Below are 17126 nucleotides of genomic sequence, written 5' to 3'. Positions count from 1 at the left end.
AATATAACTTAATTCAAGAATCCACTCTAATTCTAGAAACAACTCTTGAGAATATGAAAGAGTAGTGTGGATGATCCATAAGGGAAATGAATCATCCACTTGCTGTGAAAGTATTACATGTTGAGGAAATATTTAGGAATACCCTCATAAGATTCTTATACATTTTTTAAAGAGGAACAGAGGAGTCCCACTGCGGTTGACATGAAATGAACACGGAAACTGTTAAATAATGCAAAGCTGAAGAGTTGAACCAAATTCCAATATATCCCATATATTCTCCTTATGCTCTTTATTACTGCACTGTTACTCCAAGTAAACAATGTAAACACAGCAGCATCTTCTCATATGATCTGCAATTAAGCCATAGCTACAGTGGCAGTAGCCTCAAAGTTTTGATAGTAAATATAATTAGGGTTGGTGTTAATGAACAAAAAATGCTGAGAAGAAATGCAAATGCTAATATGCACAAGTGAAGTCAGTAAATCATGTTGCAATCCTACACACCTGTGAGACAAAGTCCTACTGAGTTCAACATACAAGATTGCACTGTCATACGTTATTTTTCTATACAAAATAGGGTCAGAAACTTTTTTTCTGATGGAATATATTTTATTCATAGACTTTAGAAGCAACCATGTGAAGCATAGAGATTTCAACCACCTTCCATGCTTTCTTTGCTTTATTTCAAGAAAATTAGATTTAGTTTGGAGTTAATCCAACAACCAATGGGTTATCTACTAACACAAAAATATCCTTGTAGACTATGCATTGGCTGTAACAGTTTCTATGGAGACCATCTTCAACCTAGAAAAGAGAGGAGGTAATTAAGTCATACTATAAGACTGTACAAGTGCAGTCTTTACATGGCCCACAGGGTATTTTCAAAGTCAGGAAACATGACAGTCTTACGGATTTTGATGCAAAATTAACAATGGGGAAAGTGATTGCCTAACCCTGCCTGAGTACTCTTTGTACTCTTGGTCTGTCTCTTTTGTCACAGAAAACTAATAACTAAGTGCCTAATGTGACTAAGTGACTGATGATAGTTAATCAGATAAACAGTATTTTAATCAATATTTAGTCTGTTAAATAATCACAAGCTGCTAAAGTAGAATGTGATTACTCCAGTTTAAAAGCCAGGAACATACTAATAGGGAAACAATGGACAAAATACCAGGATTAATGAGTTTGCTATAGAAACAGTGTAATGCTGAACTGAGCAGCATGCTATGCCTCCATCCATTCCATGCTGTCAGCAGAGTACAGCACAGGGACAGTGCTATGTGAATGTCCAGTAGGCAATCTTTAATGAAAATAGCAGTGTGTTTGAGAATTTGCAGAATGCAAACCATATCACAAAATCAATCATTTGCATCTCCCAAAGGTGCAGCAATCATCATAGCTGTCCTGCTTTCTGCTCTTTAGTGGGAGATGACAGAAGACAAGGCCAAGAATACATATTTACACATCTATAATTAGCAGCTGCATGGCTGCTAATAATACAATGAAGAAGAGACTCACTTTCTGTCTTCTACTGTCCTGTTATTTAAAATAATGGGGAACAGGAGCTCTGAGCAACAATTGAGAATATACTGTAGCCTACATTTGGATATAATGATACACAATTACTTTTTATTCTAAGAATGAGTGCAGGTGAGCCTCAGGCTCATGTGTTCTCCCACAGGCACAGTTGGCAAAATCTAGCTTCGACTTATAATTTTGACTAATCATAGGTTAGAAAATCCTGAAACATGGTTAATCTTAACTCTGGTTAATTGAATCAAGCCAGGTTCATACCCCGTGGTTTAAAACTGGTCTGCTTCAACTAACTACAATTTGCCATGGTTTAGACATATCGCTAAGCTGTGATTAACCAAAATCAGAAGTGAAAGCTTCCAAACTCCTCCATCTCACATGACAAAGAAGGGTGAAAGGAAGAGTAGAGGAGCCTGAGGCTTCCCTAGGCTCATTTTCATAATTATAAACCATTAGCATGGTTTACCATTATGTTGGAATGCAGTCATTATATTTTACTGTAAGGACAATGGATGTGGAACTGAAGAGTGCAGGGCAGATGGGGAAGTCAGCCATTAGTTGGCACCATAAGAAGTAACTTGGACAGATCACTTAACTTAAAAACAGCAACACAATAAGCAGACCAAGGCACTTATTTTGAAATATAGCAGAAATGTAATACTTTTAAAGAAACGAGTCAACTAGGACATTAAAAAACTGAAGAAAACAGCAATAGAGTATTAATGACAAAACTGCAACATTTGTGATCTCTGCTGTTCATTACAGGCAACAATCTTACAAGTTGGATTATTATGTAAAGAAGAGCAACAATTTCCAGAAAAAAGTGAGGTTTATAGCTTTATTCAGATCTCACCATAATTTTAGCACCTCCATTATGAACCTCTCTCTGCTTTTCGCCTTTCATATTCTGCTTGATGTTCATTATGCTGCTTTAGGAGCTAAAAAATAAATACACATGGTTTAAGAGCATGAGACACGCAGAGTCAAAATGATTATTTTAGTGTGGACAGGCATTAAGTGATCAGTGTTAAGGGCTGATCTGAAACCATTTGATTAATTATACATTCAAAATTAAATATTTATTATTGCAGGGGTAGGCAACCTTTTTCAGCTGGAAGAATACATTCCTTTGTGGGGAACCTTCTGGAGGCTGAGTGGGAACAGAGTGGGTGTAAATTTTAGTTCCCAATTTGTAAAGCTGTAGCAAGAACAGTTTACTCATTCTTATACTTTAAAATGCTGCTAAATAATGCATTTCCACTCATATAAACACTTTCAGTGGTCTAATTTGCACATCATAAAGCTAAACCACACTTTATTAAACTATGGCTTATGATTACTGTGCAAACCTTGCCCAGGTTTAACTATAGTTTGCCAAGAAAACAAGATCTGAAGACATGATTTATTGGTTTATAACACTCATCTTGTTTTAATTATGGCTTGAGATTTCAGCACTATGGTTTGCCTGGCCGCTCACCAAACAAGAATAGCGGGAAAACAAACCAAACTTTAGAAGAAAAAAGTAATGGTTTGACTGATCATTCATGGAACAACTTGTGGTTAACTTGTGATTTGTTAAACAAACAATGACTTGGTATATGTGCAAACCAAGCCAATGTGCCTTGAATGTGGAACTGTAATTTTTCAAATGACTAGTAATTAGTGGACCCAAACTAAGCATAACATATTATCACATTTCCTTTATTGACAAAAGTAACTGACTAAGGAACAGTTACTTTGAAAACACTGCTAATCACATCCACAGTGTAATTCTTACCAGCACCCATATTGCTACGGAGGCACCAAAAGTCAGGCCAACTTTAACCCAGTTCGGTCTGCTTATATCATCAGGCTGTGCCCTGAATGCAGAACGAGATGGTTCTGAAATAAAGGAGTTTAGAAACATGTTAGTTCTGAGACAAAATTTTAGAGGAGAGAGCGAGCAGTTTACTTATGAAAAGGGGTTTCACTGCATTCTGTTGGAATAATTCTTCAGTCAGTCACTGATCACCTTGACTTATAAGAACAATGGCAGAAACTGTACAAATTGGAAATGTTTATTCCGTATGATGAATTGACATAGCAGTTACTGTATGAATTAATATTTGTAAAGAATCACACAGCAATGTGGTAACATTTTGCGTTAAAGGAAAGAATACATAACAGGGTTTTTAGAATGGATTTTGTCTAATGGGGATGGAAGAGGTAATAGGAAAGAGTTCTTTTAGCAATATCAGGGCAACGAAAGAGACAGTATTAAGCGCTGATATTTTAATATTCAGTATTTCAGGAGACAACTCTAGTTGTTCCCTAATGTCTCTGCTTCAGTCAATATAGAACAAGTCACTGTTCTTTTTGACTCCGTTATGGCTTGCTTGCAAAAATTATTTTTTGTTCTAATCTAGGCTATGTTTTCAAAAACAATCTACTGCTATTCTGACAGTTTCAGTATTATGCTACTTTGTTCCCACTTAATTCACCCAAACCCTGAAAAGATTTTTTTCTAAGCTTTAAGTTCTTTTATAGACAAAGCACCAATACATGCTTTGTTCCAGTCACTTCTTATCTCCACACAAATCATAATCTAGAGGAAAAGTAAACATGGCAAGGAAGAAGAAACATCCATGGAGAGGATTAGGGAAGATCAGAGTAAAAACGGTCCATGGTACTTGGGAGCAGGTGCAGGGAAGATGTGACTAAGATAGTTTATTGTATTTTTAAATGGCTGTCTAATTATAAGAGAGGAGAGGTAAAGAACTGAGTTCATTTTGATACAAAGAAATAGCACATGCAAATGCAACACACAAGAACTGCTTTTTAGCATCAGACCATCTAGCCCAGCCTTCTCCAACCTGGTGCTCTCCAGCTGTTTTGGACTACACTCCCAACAGCCTCTGCTACTGCTGTATCATTAGTTACTTCAAGGATCACCAGATTTCAGACAGGTCAGATACACTTTCTTTGTTTACTGGAACCCAAATACATACCAAATACAGCCAGAAACAAATGATGTATCTATAGAGTTACAAAAGGGTGCCACTTGAGCACATTCCGAGGTTAGGAATTTGTTTTCAGTAAGAGACTAAACTGAGCTAAGAGTCCTTTCACACAGAATTCTGCTCCTGGTTAGCCGCCTTAATTTTAGCAGTCTAGTTTAGATGCAAAAAGTGTTTTGCTATTACTATTTTTAAGACAGTTGACAGGTAGAAAGCCTTGTCAAATACTGCAGGTCACCCAGACAATTACCAGTAGATCCCAATCTACCTTCTACCCATTCTGCCCTATGCCGACTCTCTTGGACCACGGTTCCCAACGTGGGGCACATGCCCCACAGGGAGGCAATTTGATTTTTAAGGGGAGGGGGGATTTGAGAATGAGTTATAAACAGTTAATGGCCTTTTAGGCTTCCTCCACATGAATAGGAATTCACTTGTTGAATAAGAATTATATGGGGGAGGGGAAATCAGGATTTTAGAGATGCTTAGATGGGGCATGGCAAAAAAAAAAAAAAAAAGGTTGGGAACCACTGCTCTAGGATCTCTGGCATACATCTTTCTCAGCCCTACTCTTCGAAGGAGACTCTCGGGAGTCGGGAAAAAAAATGAGTAAAATGAAACAACGCGTGCATTGAACCAGCTACTAAAGAAATAACATACTGTACAAGCTTCTTACAAGGAACTTGTAAGAAACTGAAAATTGGGCAGGGTGTGAAAGTTTAGGGAAGGAAAATGGTAACTGATGTCCATTCAGCTCATCCACAGCAACCCTTCTCCTTCCCGCACAGCGATATCGCCGATGCTGCAAGGCGATGCTCTAGCCCGCTGCTATGGGGCGCCACTAGCAGTTTGGGCACGAAAGGCCCAGGCCATCCAAACTCACAGCAAAGAACGGAGAGTGGGAAACAGATGGGGCAGGAAAAACCAGCAGACCCTGAAGGTTACACGTAGGAGACTCGGATGAAGCGCTCCCACGGTCGTTCAACGAGGGTGGTATTGAGGAAGGGCAGATGGGGAAATAGCTCATTCCTCTGTCCTGCCCAGGTTAGGAAAAGAGAGGGAGGTCCACTGGGGCCCCGGTGACTCACCTCGGATCGGGTTCCCAGATAACCGCAAAAACCTCCGCGCAACCTGCAAGGGCGCCGCCATGTTGTTTTGCTTCCTCCTCCTCCACGCAGGTTCCCTGAGCAACAGTGCGAACACGCCAATCAAACAGCGCTAGGGGCGGGGCTTCTTAACTGATCCGGAAGGAGAGAACTCAGGCAGGGAGGGCGCCCCCTCCTGGTCACATGGCCGTAGGTAGTGGCTGCTTCGGAACGCTCTCCCCTATAAACATACAGTATTAAGCCAGACGCTGGCTCAGCAGCTACGAAACTGCCTTTACATCAATCAGTCATGAGAGTTGTGAGGAGATAGTAGAACATAAAAAACTTCGTGGTTTTGTGTTTCCGTGACTTTAGAACACACACTGCGGAAGCAGCATGCTAACGTTAGAATTTTCATAAATAAAAGTAGATATTATTCTGCCTTTATCATAGCATTCCTTATGTAGGATACATATTGTAATTAACAGCAGGAAGGCTGTGCCAATCGGCCACTTGTGAGAATTTCGACAGAAGCAAAATTGTATAATAGGTTATGAACTTTAATAGGTGATTGTTTCAGAACAAGTGCTGTAGACTATGCAAACAAGTAGTCCATATCTCAAATATACAATACTTCCAGTGAAACCCGCTAAAGATGAATGTTTCTGTCAGAAGTTTTGGAAAGTACTGCAACTGACATGAGGGTACTCAACAGCCCACTTTCAGTATTACTGTCTTAGATCTTACTGTTGTGCTTCATACCTTAAGAGTGTAATCCATACAGGTCTACTTAGAAGTGTTATGTTCCATTGAGTTCAATGGGACTTACTATCAGGTAAGCATGTACAGGATTGCAGTCTGAGACAGTCCAACTGCCTGGAGTGCTATTGCTATTTATGCTGTATTATGCACACTTGCCTGACAATAAGCCCACATTGAACTCAGTGGGAACTCTGACTGAACATGCACAGGGTTGCGCTGCAAGGCTACATGCAATTATATGCACATTTATCTTTGGAAAAAGCCCCACAATAGGACTTACATTGAATAACATTGGCCACACTTAATTTCTAATTAAACAGCAAAGACAGAAAAGCCATTTGTCAGCATTACATGCAAAGTTTCATGTCTATGAAAAGGCGGTTCCTTACAATCTGAAAATTGTCTGTCATCCTCAGACCAATTTACTGTTTCTTAATAATTGCAATAATGTGCCAAAGGCTAATGAGGCATTGCCATTGTTGCAGGAAGGCAGTATCACAAACTGGTTCTTCCAGTGTGTTGAGTTTAACATTGCAAGAGGTCCATCAAGAAGTGTGTGTAGGTGTGGAAGCAGAACTTGGCTCTTGCAGGGATGACAAAAGAGGAAGTAAGCAGACAGAGGTGAGAAAGAAAAGAAGTGTACAGCAACACATAATTAAGTTATGGAATTCACTGCCACAGGATGTGAAGATGGCTTCAAAAGGGGATTAAACATCAAACGGCTTTTAACATTGACAGCTACACAAAATCTTTATACCTCTAAAGGTATACAACTATGGACCTTCCTTGTATTTATGTAGCTACTTGGGGCAACTTTTCTCCAGGATGCAGAACTCATTACTATATTTTCAGAAAATATAACAGGAGGAGGAATCTGAGGACCTCCAGATGTTGCTGAACTACAATACCCATTACCTCTGACCACTGAACATACTAGTGGGCAGAGTTGGAGTCCGGTAGCATCTGAAGGGCCACTTATTCCCCATCCTTGATTATGTTTTAAATAATATTCTAGAACTGTTTACAGTAGAAGTACAGGTCCTTGTGTTTGCTTTTGATGTACCATACGTTTTCAGGACTTCCCAGAAGCATCTGGGCTGGCTACTGGTGGAAACAGGGCAGTGGGCTCTATGGGACTTTGTTCTCCTTGTGTTAAGCATAATTTAATCCTAACATTAAGCTTGCCATTGTGGTTTTCATTTGTGTAGCATATCCTGGATGAACATGAAAATTGGCACTTAGTGCAGAAACAAATATACAGAGTATAGATCATGAATGATATTTATTTCATAGAATCATAGAACCATAGAGTTGTAGAAATGGAAGGGATCCCAAGGGTCATCTAGTCCAACTCAGGAATCTCAATCATAGTGCGATGATGTCAACAACATTACAACGCTTGTGACTATTTTGGTTTTAATGGGCTGATACACAAAGCCAAGTTACAAGGCACAGCTTTTTGGATACAATATTTCCAAACCACTTCCAAACGTACTTAAAGCCAACACAAACAAAATAAATGAACAGTATACTTGTTTATAAGAATAAATGTAGAGTATTTTTGTTTATAAAGAAACCCCCTTGGGTTACAACCACCACCATGTAACCACCAAAGTAAAACAAATGATAAAAGTTTAAATGACTATACAATTACTGCCACTGTGGATTTTTGGACTAATACTATGCCAGCAGGTATTCGGATTTCTGTAGTGGTGCCCAGAAATCTGCCTCGCGCCACTCTAGAGACCATTCCCTTCGCCCCTCCTGAACAATTCACAGCACTACCCATGTCTATGGAGAAGCTCATGGGGGACGTACACTGACAGTAAGTCCCGCCGAGTTCTCAGCTACGGTAAGTGGCTGCAGGACACCAGCCCGGGCTGCTGCGCTCCTGCGCTCACCTACCTGCTGAGCTGCACGCGACTGGCAAGCTTAGTAAGCATCCCGCTCACGCGCCCGCCCCCCGCCCCCCAGCCCGCGCAGGCGCACTCCTCCAACAGTTCCCAGCGGGAGGGTGTTCTCATTTCCCAACTTACCTTGTAGGGGCTATTAAGCCTACATAGAGAAAAGAGGGCGAAGACGTGAGGCAGAGGAGGAGGAGGAGGTGGTGGCGGCGGCCGGGGTCGTGGCGCATGCGCGCGGGGCTCGGTGACCCGGCTGGGGAAGCCCTCGGCGGCGGCCATTTTGGCGGCGCCTCCTCTCTCCGGCCTGTTCAGTTAACCACGTGAACCGCCCGCCGCCTCGGGCTCGCTGCGGGGCCAGGGGTAAAGTGGGCGCGGGCACGGCGGCTGCGGAGGCCGCTTGGGAAGGAAGCGCCAGGAGGAGGAGGAGCAGCAGCAACAGGCGACGGCGGTGCTGCTGCTTCTGGTAGCCGCGGCGGCCTGGCGGGCAGTCCCTCCCGGGAGGTGGCGGCGGAAGCAGCGGCAGCGCTCAAGCCTCGGCAGGAGGAGGGAGCTGGTTCACCGGCCCGGTAGCAGCAAGAAGGGCGGCGGCGGTGGTGGCGGCAGCAGCGGCGGAGACGATGCCGTCCGTGAGCCTCCCGCCGAAGGAGAACGCGCTGTTCAAGCGCATCTTGGTGAGTCGGGGTGGGGGGGACAGGCGGAGAAAGGCCGCCCGGCTCCTTCCCTCACGGGCTTGGGAGGCGGCGGCGCCTCGCTCGCTGCCCCTCGGAAGCGGGCCCCGGCGGCGTTGCCCCAGGCCGCCTGCCTGCCCGCCTCTGGCTCGGGCCCCGGGTGCCCCCCGCGCCGGGCGCCGCTGACAGGTGCCCCCTGGAGCTCGAGGGATTCCTCGTTCCAGAGCCGCCTGTGGAACGCGCCGGGCATCCCCCGCTCCAGGCGCGGCCGGGAAGAGATTCTTGTCTGGCGGGGGCTGGGTGGCGGCGGGGGCGGGGGTCGCGTGCGCCAGCAGGGTGTCCTAAAAATAGCATTGGCGACCGTGGTGGGTGGGGGAGGAAAGGCGCGCGGCTGGGAAGGGGCCTTTATCCAGCGGATCTGCGGGGAAGCTGGAAAGGCAGCGTTTATCATTTAAGTTGGGGAGAGTTTCTCCAACTTGGGACGCGCGCTAAGGTTTTGTTCTGCCCTTGCCCTCCTGAGCGCGTGGGGCTTCTGAAAAGTGATCCGCGCAGCGTCTCTCGGCGATCGACTTCAGATTCCCGGGGAACTGCACGCTCCTTTAAGAGGGTTGAGAATAGACCGGTGAGGAACAGGGAGAGAGCAGCAGCTCGTGCGCGCTCTGCTAGTTCATGCCTCCTAATGTAGAATAGGCTCAGGGGACTCAGTTGTGCCACACGCCACTGAAAATAATCCTGTGTGTTTGTGTACTTTAAAAAGTGCAGAGTTAGAATGTGCATTCAACGAAGTAGTGGTAGGCAGAAACAATCCTACTAAGGGCTACTTTGAAGTAAGTCTCATTGCATTCATTTAAGGATACCTAGGATGCTAAGCCAAGTTGTCATAATAATGTAGTCCATACTACAATTCCAAAATAAAACAAAGCTGATTTGTATAGTTCTTTTAGTCTGTTTAATCCTATTATTAAATCAATAAGTAAGGGGGGGGGAATACCTCCACCAATCTTTTATAGATCAGATGCTTTACAACGCAACACTAATGTCTGTTCAGATATAAATTCTATTAAATTCATTGGGGCTTACTCCCAGGCAAGTGAGATTAGGATTGTACTCTTAATTGAAACAACTGGTGAAGTGGGCAACTGAAAACATTGTTTATTAAGAAACTGTAGTTAAGGGTGCCCTACATTTTATCTATTAAAACTTAAAAGCAAATGGATTTCTTTCTTGAGAATGTTAATCAACGTGTTGGTTGGTTATCTGGTATGCTTTGCATTCCTAAATTATTTGATTGTCTTTGATGGCTCTCTGTTAATAATACCCTCTGTGGAACAATCTGTGCTCAAGAAACAACTTAGGAAAAAGAAATATTGAATTGTTCCCAAGTAGTTATAAGGCCTTGATATTAAAATGATAATTGTAAATAATACAGGGTGCAATCTAGCCATTGATTAAAGTGTTTTAAGTCCCATTGACTAGGGCAGAATACAGTTGAACACCTGCTAGATTGTGTCCAGAGTATTGTTGTGTTCAAATTGTGTGGTTGCTGAGCCTGCGGACTTGCATGAGTAGCACACTATAGCCTCACTGAAAGTAATTGGGGTACAATTATATTATGGACAACATGAAAACTGATAAGGAAAAGGATTGTGTTATCTATGTGGTCTCATAAGTTATGCAGGTGAAAACTTTTATGGAATACCTCTGGTTGCGAATGGGATCCGTTCCGGAGCCCCGCTCGCAACATGAGCAGAACGCAATGCACGTCTGCGTGGGTCGTGATTCACCGCTTCTGCACCTGTGTGTGACGTCATTTTGAGCGTCTGCGCATGTGTGAGCGGCGAAACCCAGAAGTAACCCTTTCTGGTACTTCTGGGTCACTGCGGGACGCAACCTGAAAAGACGTATCCTGAACTAAACGTAACAAGAGGTATGACAGTACTTAATATGTTATACGTATACAAAGTAGCAATTTTATTTATTTGTTTTTATCCTACTCTTCTCTGAATTGTTTAGAGTGGCTTAGTTTGAGTGCTTCCAGTGGTTTCTTTTCAGGCACCGATCCAGATCCGCACCTGCTTAATTTCAGTAATGAGGTCAAGTACTCCAGAAGTGTAGAACCTAGACATTACCATGACTAACATGGGGCTTTGAGCCATAGTAAAGCATGGAGTGATTATTGCTTCATTGTTGCAATTGGACGCATGCTTTTGGAACAACCAGTTCAGCATAAGATGAGGAATTTAATTCAATGTTCCTTGCTTGCCCCAGCTTGCTTGTGTACATTTTAACACTGTTATGCAAATGAACAGGTCTGTAAAATGCTTTTATCAAGCACATTTAAGGGACTCACCCAGATTAGTTGTTATCCTCAGAAAGTGCTAAACTTGTCTACTTTCTTATGCTGAGGTTTTCAGATGCATGGCAAATCAAATAAATGCAGCTATGCAGCTACATCTTTAGAACAGTTGCCACCATTCCAGTTTACAGCCAGCTAATGCCAGTTGCTTTTTCCCATCTAGATTACTGAACCTGTAGCTTTGCTTTCTAGGACTTTCTTTTATCAGTGCAATGTGTAGTTAACTGGGATGAAAATGCATGTGTGCTCAGCTTCAAGAAACTGATGTTAGCCAATCCAAGTGGTCTGCTAGAAAGTGGAGCATGCTGTGCGTGTGGGATGTGTGGCATAGTATGCTTACCCCACCTCCAAAACTTTGGCATACCTAATTATGATCAGCACACACCCCATAGCATGTATGCTTGGTATGTGTAATCTTTACCACTTCATATTTTCATAAAGTAAGCACTGCATATTTCACATGCATGCGTGTTGAGATGCACTTGCTATTGCCACGAGTAGGCATTAAAGCAAAGGTAAAGTGGTCTAGCAGGGCCCACTGCAGATTACTAATGAAGGTTTAAATGGGTTTTGAAAAGTATGCAGGCTATTTACAAAATAAAAAGGGCCGTGTTAGCTTTGGAAATTTTATACATGTCCCCATTTGCGTGTCACAGTAAGCCATAGTTAGAAATAAACTATGACTTACTGTAAATGTGCAGTGTGTTTAAACAAGTTTCTTAAATTGCACCTGCCCAACTCTGGCTTTTGCCAGTTGGGGGGGAAGGAAGGCATAGCACTACTTTTGTTTCTGTTTCTCAAAACACTCCATGAGAAGAAGCCATGGTTTGAGGAGAAATAAATCACAAGCTCTTGTTTGCACATAAACCTAAAACAGAGCTGTGGTTTATTGCCTTTCAGCTCATCAAAGGGAGGAGTGAAGCATATGCCAATGGCTCATTCACAGTAAACCAAAGTTTGTTTCAGACTGTGGCTTACCATGATGTGTGAACCAGGCCAATGGTAGAAACCTAAGGCAGGTGGGTGACCTTTAATAGGAAAGGCAAATATCCCCCTAGTGTCCTCATAATTTTCTTTTGGTAGGCATATTTTCAATTTTTTAAATCTTAAATGAAAACTCTGGTATTTGGGGTCTCTCTAAACTTACCTGCTTGAATGGTGATAAGTTAATTAGATACTAACTATTCATTTCCCATAGATAAGTAAGGATTATATAGGAATTTCACCTTTGGGTCATCTGTAGTTTAAGAAGCCTTATTGCTTTTAGAGCTCTGTATCATACCATTTATGTATCATTAATTAAACCAAGGCTCAAATCTCAGTTATAATTCCTTGCCATCAGATATCACTTCTAAAGTAGTATATCACCAGTTAGCATCCTCTGGAGAATTTCCAGTGTAAGAAGAGACTGTGTGGGCATTGGTAGGGTTGCCTTACACATTCAGAAGCTGAAGAGGCTGTTCTGCAGCTTACAAACTGATTAATAATCTTTAGCAACTTCCGTCTGCCTCCCTAGAGGAGATGGAAGACTCCTGCTTTCTTTCTGCTCTGTTTCCACAAACCATAGTTGAGATTAGCTTTGGTTAAGAGATAAACTAAACTGTGGTTAGTCTAGAGCAGAAGCTTCTAATATCCTTGAAGCTGTTCTGAAGAAAGGGTGGTGGATATGATTTTAAGGCTTCATTGTTAAACTGAACTGTGATTTAGCATTACATGTGAACCTGGCCAATGAAAACTTACTGTGATTGGAAAACTTTGGAAAGAATGATTGAGACATTTGGCCTTCAGAATACAGTATCTCTCTTTTCAGTTTTTCTCTAAAAACTTTGTCATCAAGATACAAAACTACACAAATAAACTCCTGCATAGCTTTCCACTGATTTTGCATAAATCCTTTATCGGTGTTACTGTGGATGCATGATTATATGCCTACTGCAAGAAACGTATTGTGTGTCACTATAGATCATGAATTTGCCAATAGGTTCATGGTTAGCATTCTCTATAACTGATCATCTGCATTAACATTTCATTTTTATTGCAAGGAATTATATCTGTACTCTATTACTTGCTTATCCCTGTACCCCTTCCGCCAGTAGTCTTCGGTTTTTCAGACCCAGCATGCAACATATGTTCTGCTTCTCATTTTTCTGATAGATGTCCATCTTTCTCTTGGATTTTCTCCTTCTCTATTCTTTTCTTGTTCTCCCCACTTCTCCATGCTCCCTGTTCTCTTCTTTCTCCTTCTGAGATAATAGCATGCAAAACAAAAAAGGTAGTAGTGCTGCAACTGGTACAACCCACTTCAACTTGGATGTAACCAAATCCTCAAGCCACCAGTTGGTAGATTAATGCTTTAAATAAGTTTAGATTAGCTAGAATCAAACTGGTAAGCAACCAGTATAGTGAGCCTATGCACTGTGGAAATTTGCACTAATTACTAAGTAAACTTTGAATGTCTTGTTTTCAAATATTGCCTGTAGCATCCTTCCTTTCATAATAGCGCTGATAACTTAAACAATTTAGCAGAAATAAGCTACAGTCACTTGGTCACTGCATGAAAAAATGTAGAATTTAAAACATGCTTCCCAGTGCATATATGTAAAAGGGAGTGTGGCACAGTGGTGTGTGATGTAGTGTTTAGAGTGTAAAACTATGACACTACCTTGAGCTCCTTGGAGGAAAGGTGAAATACGGTAAAAATGCAATAATTAAATTAAAATGTTTACTCGCATTCAGAGGTAACAATAACCATAGGGAGAATCAGCACTATTTGTTTATTTAGTAGTTTGTTTATTTGCAGAATGGTTTTGAACCCTGGAGTTAGAAGTAAAATGCCCTACATACAATATATACCGTATTTTTTTGCACCATAACACTCACTTTTTTCCTCCTAAAAAGTAAGGGGAAATGTCTGTGCGTGTTATGGGGGGAATGCCTGCGGGTGGCATGCCTACAGATTTTCCTCCTCTAAAAACTACGTGCGTGTTATGGTCGGGTGCGTGTTATAGAACGAAAAATACGGTATATATAAGCTAGCCATAGACTATGCTGCATAAACCTGGTTGTGCAACATTGTGCTAGTACATTAAATGCCTGGTGGTCTGAATGACTTTTGGAGTTAATTATTGAATTGAAGGGCTATTTATATATATGGAGAGCAAATTAAGTTGATGACCACAGTTATCACTAGCCCAAATAAAGGTGACTGTTCGCTTCTCAGTGTTCATATTGCTCCTTGGTATATCTGAAGTGAGTTAAGAAGACAGTAGTCTCAATGTGGTTGTTATCTTGTGTAGACATTTGGAAACACGGGGCTGTTTTTCCAGCTCAGCATGACACTTTAGGACACACCCTGGAGAGTCACTGATAGAATCTGTAGGATAGCTCCCTACTCAACAGAGTAATGAAGCATCTTAACTAGATTCAAGTTATTGCTGTTTTGGCAAAGCAAGATCAGTCATAGGCAAGACATTAAATGTTTATGGATGTAATTATTATATAGGTCAATAGGAGTGAAAGTACATGGAATTCAGCCACAGAGTATCTGTATATGCAACCTAAACTGCAGGTTTGGCTTCAGCTGCAGCATCAGTTCACTATTGCATTGATAATAGCCCAGATGATTTGTGCTGCTGCAGCCAGAAGTTCTTAATAAGGATGCAGAGAGGTGGTTCAAAGGGTACTCTCTTGGGAAAGTGACCTTCTGAATTCTGATTGTGTAAACAAGTTTATAGCTAAGCTACAGGAGCAGCTAATGGGCTGTTCTTAATTTAGCAATGTGAAGAATAAATGACTTGCCCCAGCAATAAATTCCTTATTAAAGACAGCTTATTAGAGAGATGATGCTCCATGGGGTGTTATTATTTCTTTTTCTTTTTCTGCCCTTATATCTAAAAAGACAAAATTGAGTATGGGAGAGAAATCACAACACACCATTTCCCAAATTTCAAAGGCAGCTTGTGATGGAAGAAACCTACTGTGCCAAACTGTTGAGCACTGAGCACTGTAGATCTTTTATAAATTAATTCTAATTTTTATAATACATAGACAATAATGTTCCTTTTGGGCTGAAGAACTATTGATAGTGCCACAGATGGACTTCGATTGATTCAGAAAATGTGGAGCTTCAGAATGATTTTGAAATTACTTATGGGTCTCTTAATGTAGTCAGAAATGAATGTTAACGAACATACTTTCCCAAGCATGTGTATGTAGAATAACCTAAGATCTTTAATAGCATCCTCCCCAAGAGTAAATTAGTTTTGAGGGTTGTTGTTTAAAAAAAAGAAAGTTGGTTCTTAAGATAAGTTAGTTAACATTCAATATGACTGCATACTACTTAGCATGCAGCCTTTATGGCTGTTTTATCACTCTTATGTGGACAGTTTTATTTTTACTGTGAAACTTATACAATTGGGATGAGCCATAACTCAGGGCATGTGCTTTGCCATATATAAGTCCCAGTTTTCCCCATGCCATCTCCAGAGACTGGCTGAGTTCACACTTTAAACCATAATTTGATGTGATGTGAATTTCAGGCTCACTTGCTTCTACCCTACCCTCCTGTTATATAGCTGGGAGGATAAGCTCAGAAGCTTCATTTCTGCGGAAATGCTGTTTGTCATTCCACCTGAACTGACAAACTGTTGCTAATAGTAACAATGCTTTGTCTGAAACACACTAACTTCAGACTCTGATTTTCTGTGATGTACAAATGTGGCCAAAGAATCTTGAGTACCTGAGACTTTGGACTGACATGGGCTCTTCAATTAGATGTTGCTGTGCTGGATGCACTGACCAGTGGTCTCACTTAAAATGAGATGGCTTCTTATCTGTAAATCAACAGATAGAAATTATAAATGAGAAAATACTTGATTTCTTTGTATAATTTGCATTTCAATAGCAATAGGGAATTTATTTCAACAAGAAATGATTTTTCACTTAACTATATTGTGAACAATGAACAAAAATTTGTACGGAAGGGGTTAAAACTTGCAAAAAATTGGGGGCCAGGAGGGCAAATAACAAGAAGTTAGGATGTTAGGATTCTGGCGGTGACTCATTCCCCCCCCCCCTCAATTCCCAGGTTTCTGATTTGGACTTTGAATGGTGAACACTAATGCTCTAGAAGATACTTTGCTTATTTTAATTCTCCTTAGTTTTCAGAAAAATGAAATCTTCAATCACATTCTGCGATGAAAGCAAAACTTGTGATGTAACTGTCAAGAACTTTATGATATACCACCTGTGTAATAAATCATTGGGCTTTTAACAGTGAATTGCAATGGGGCAAGTCATTTTCAGGAATAGACTAGGAATAACTTTCTTCTTACTAATATCTATTTATCATTTTGCTGAAGAGTTTGGAAGAATCATGTTCTTTACTCCTGAAATTTGTTTCTCCCAACCTTTAATTGTATACAGAACACTTGTGCTAGGAACTGTTAACACATGCGACTAATGGGATCCCTCATGTTTAAACTTGCCACCCACATATCCCTTCAAAACTAAGTTATAGCCAACAAAATATTTCCATGAGTTGACAATTTTAGCTCACACAAAGCCACTTCCCTCCCTCTCCTGTCCCTGTGAACAACCCCAAATCTGGTTTTCTTAGCCCACTCCCCAAGAGCAAATTGGCTGGATGTAGAGGTGCACAGGGGATGGAGGGGAAGTTCTGCTGCGTGAGCAAAAATTGCTCTGCTCATGCAATGACTTGGTTGGTTGGATTCATTCTTGCTTGATAAGGTTAGGGGTTTATGAGTGTAGCTTATTTCTATCACATTTGTTACAGTTTCTTTGGATTTTTTTTGTCTTTA

General features: G+C 41.3%; 2 protein-coding genes across 3 annotated transcripts in view; one reads left to right on the top strand and one right to left on the bottom strand.

The window, feature by feature from the left end:
• Positions 1–587: 587 nt before the first annotated feature.
• Positions 588–8528, bottom strand: NDUFC1 (NADH:ubiquinone oxidoreductase subunit C1). Of its 2 annotated transcripts, none has more exons than XM_081022131.1 (5): positions 8416–8528; positions 5621–5715; positions 3314–3417; positions 2390–2474; positions 588–804 (listed from the first exon to the last, which is right to left on the bottom strand). In XM_081022131.1, exons 1-4 carry the CDS (start codon positions 8511–8513, stop codon positions 2409–2411), a joined length of 363 nt encoding a protein of 120 aa, XP_080878257.1. In that variant the 5' UTR covers positions 8514–8528; the 3' UTR covers positions 588–804; positions 2390–2408. The 2 variants fall into 2 exon arrangements, with proteins under 2 accessions (XP_080878257.1, XP_080878258.1); XM_081022132.1 differs by having other exon boundaries at positions 5621–5858; positions 8416–8521.
• A 167-nt stretch (positions 8529–8695) lies between these two features.
• The window catches only part of NAA15 (N-alpha-acetyltransferase 15, NatA auxiliary subunit), a 32440-nt gene continuing 24009 nt past the window's right edge, over positions 8696–17126 (top strand). Inside the window, exon 1 of the mRNA XM_081021933.1 lies at positions 8696–8954. Coding sequence (XP_080878059.1) covers positions 8901–8954 — 54 coding nt within the window. The 5' untranslated portion in view covers positions 8696–8900. The remainder of the gene's footprint in view (positions 8955–17126) is intronic.

This window comes from Podarcis pityusensis (assembly GCF_964106645.2).
Source record: "Podarcis pityusensis genome assembly, chromosome: 9".
NCBI classification, from domain to species: Eukaryota; Metazoa; Chordata; class Lepidosauria; order Squamata; family Lacertidae; genus Podarcis; species Podarcis pityusensis.
The sequence above is the reverse complement of the archived record's forward strand: the minus strand, read 5'-3'. Positions and strand labels throughout refer to the sequence as shown.

Excerpts from the sequence above, each read along its gene's own strand:
- NDUFC1 (XM_081022131.1), bottom strand. The coding sequence starts at position 8,513 with ATGCGCCACGACCCCGGCCGCCGCCACCACCTCCTCCTCCTCCTCTGC. Across the intron at positions 5,716-8,415 it reads GGCTTAATAGCCCCTACAAG|GGAACCTGCGTGGAGGAGGA; the intron begins GTAAGTTGGGAA and ends ACTGTTGCTCAG. Across the intron at positions 2,475-3,313 it reads CCGTAGCAATATGGGTGCTG|CTCCTAAAGCAGCATAATGA; the intron begins GTAAGAATTACA and ends TTTATTTTTTAG.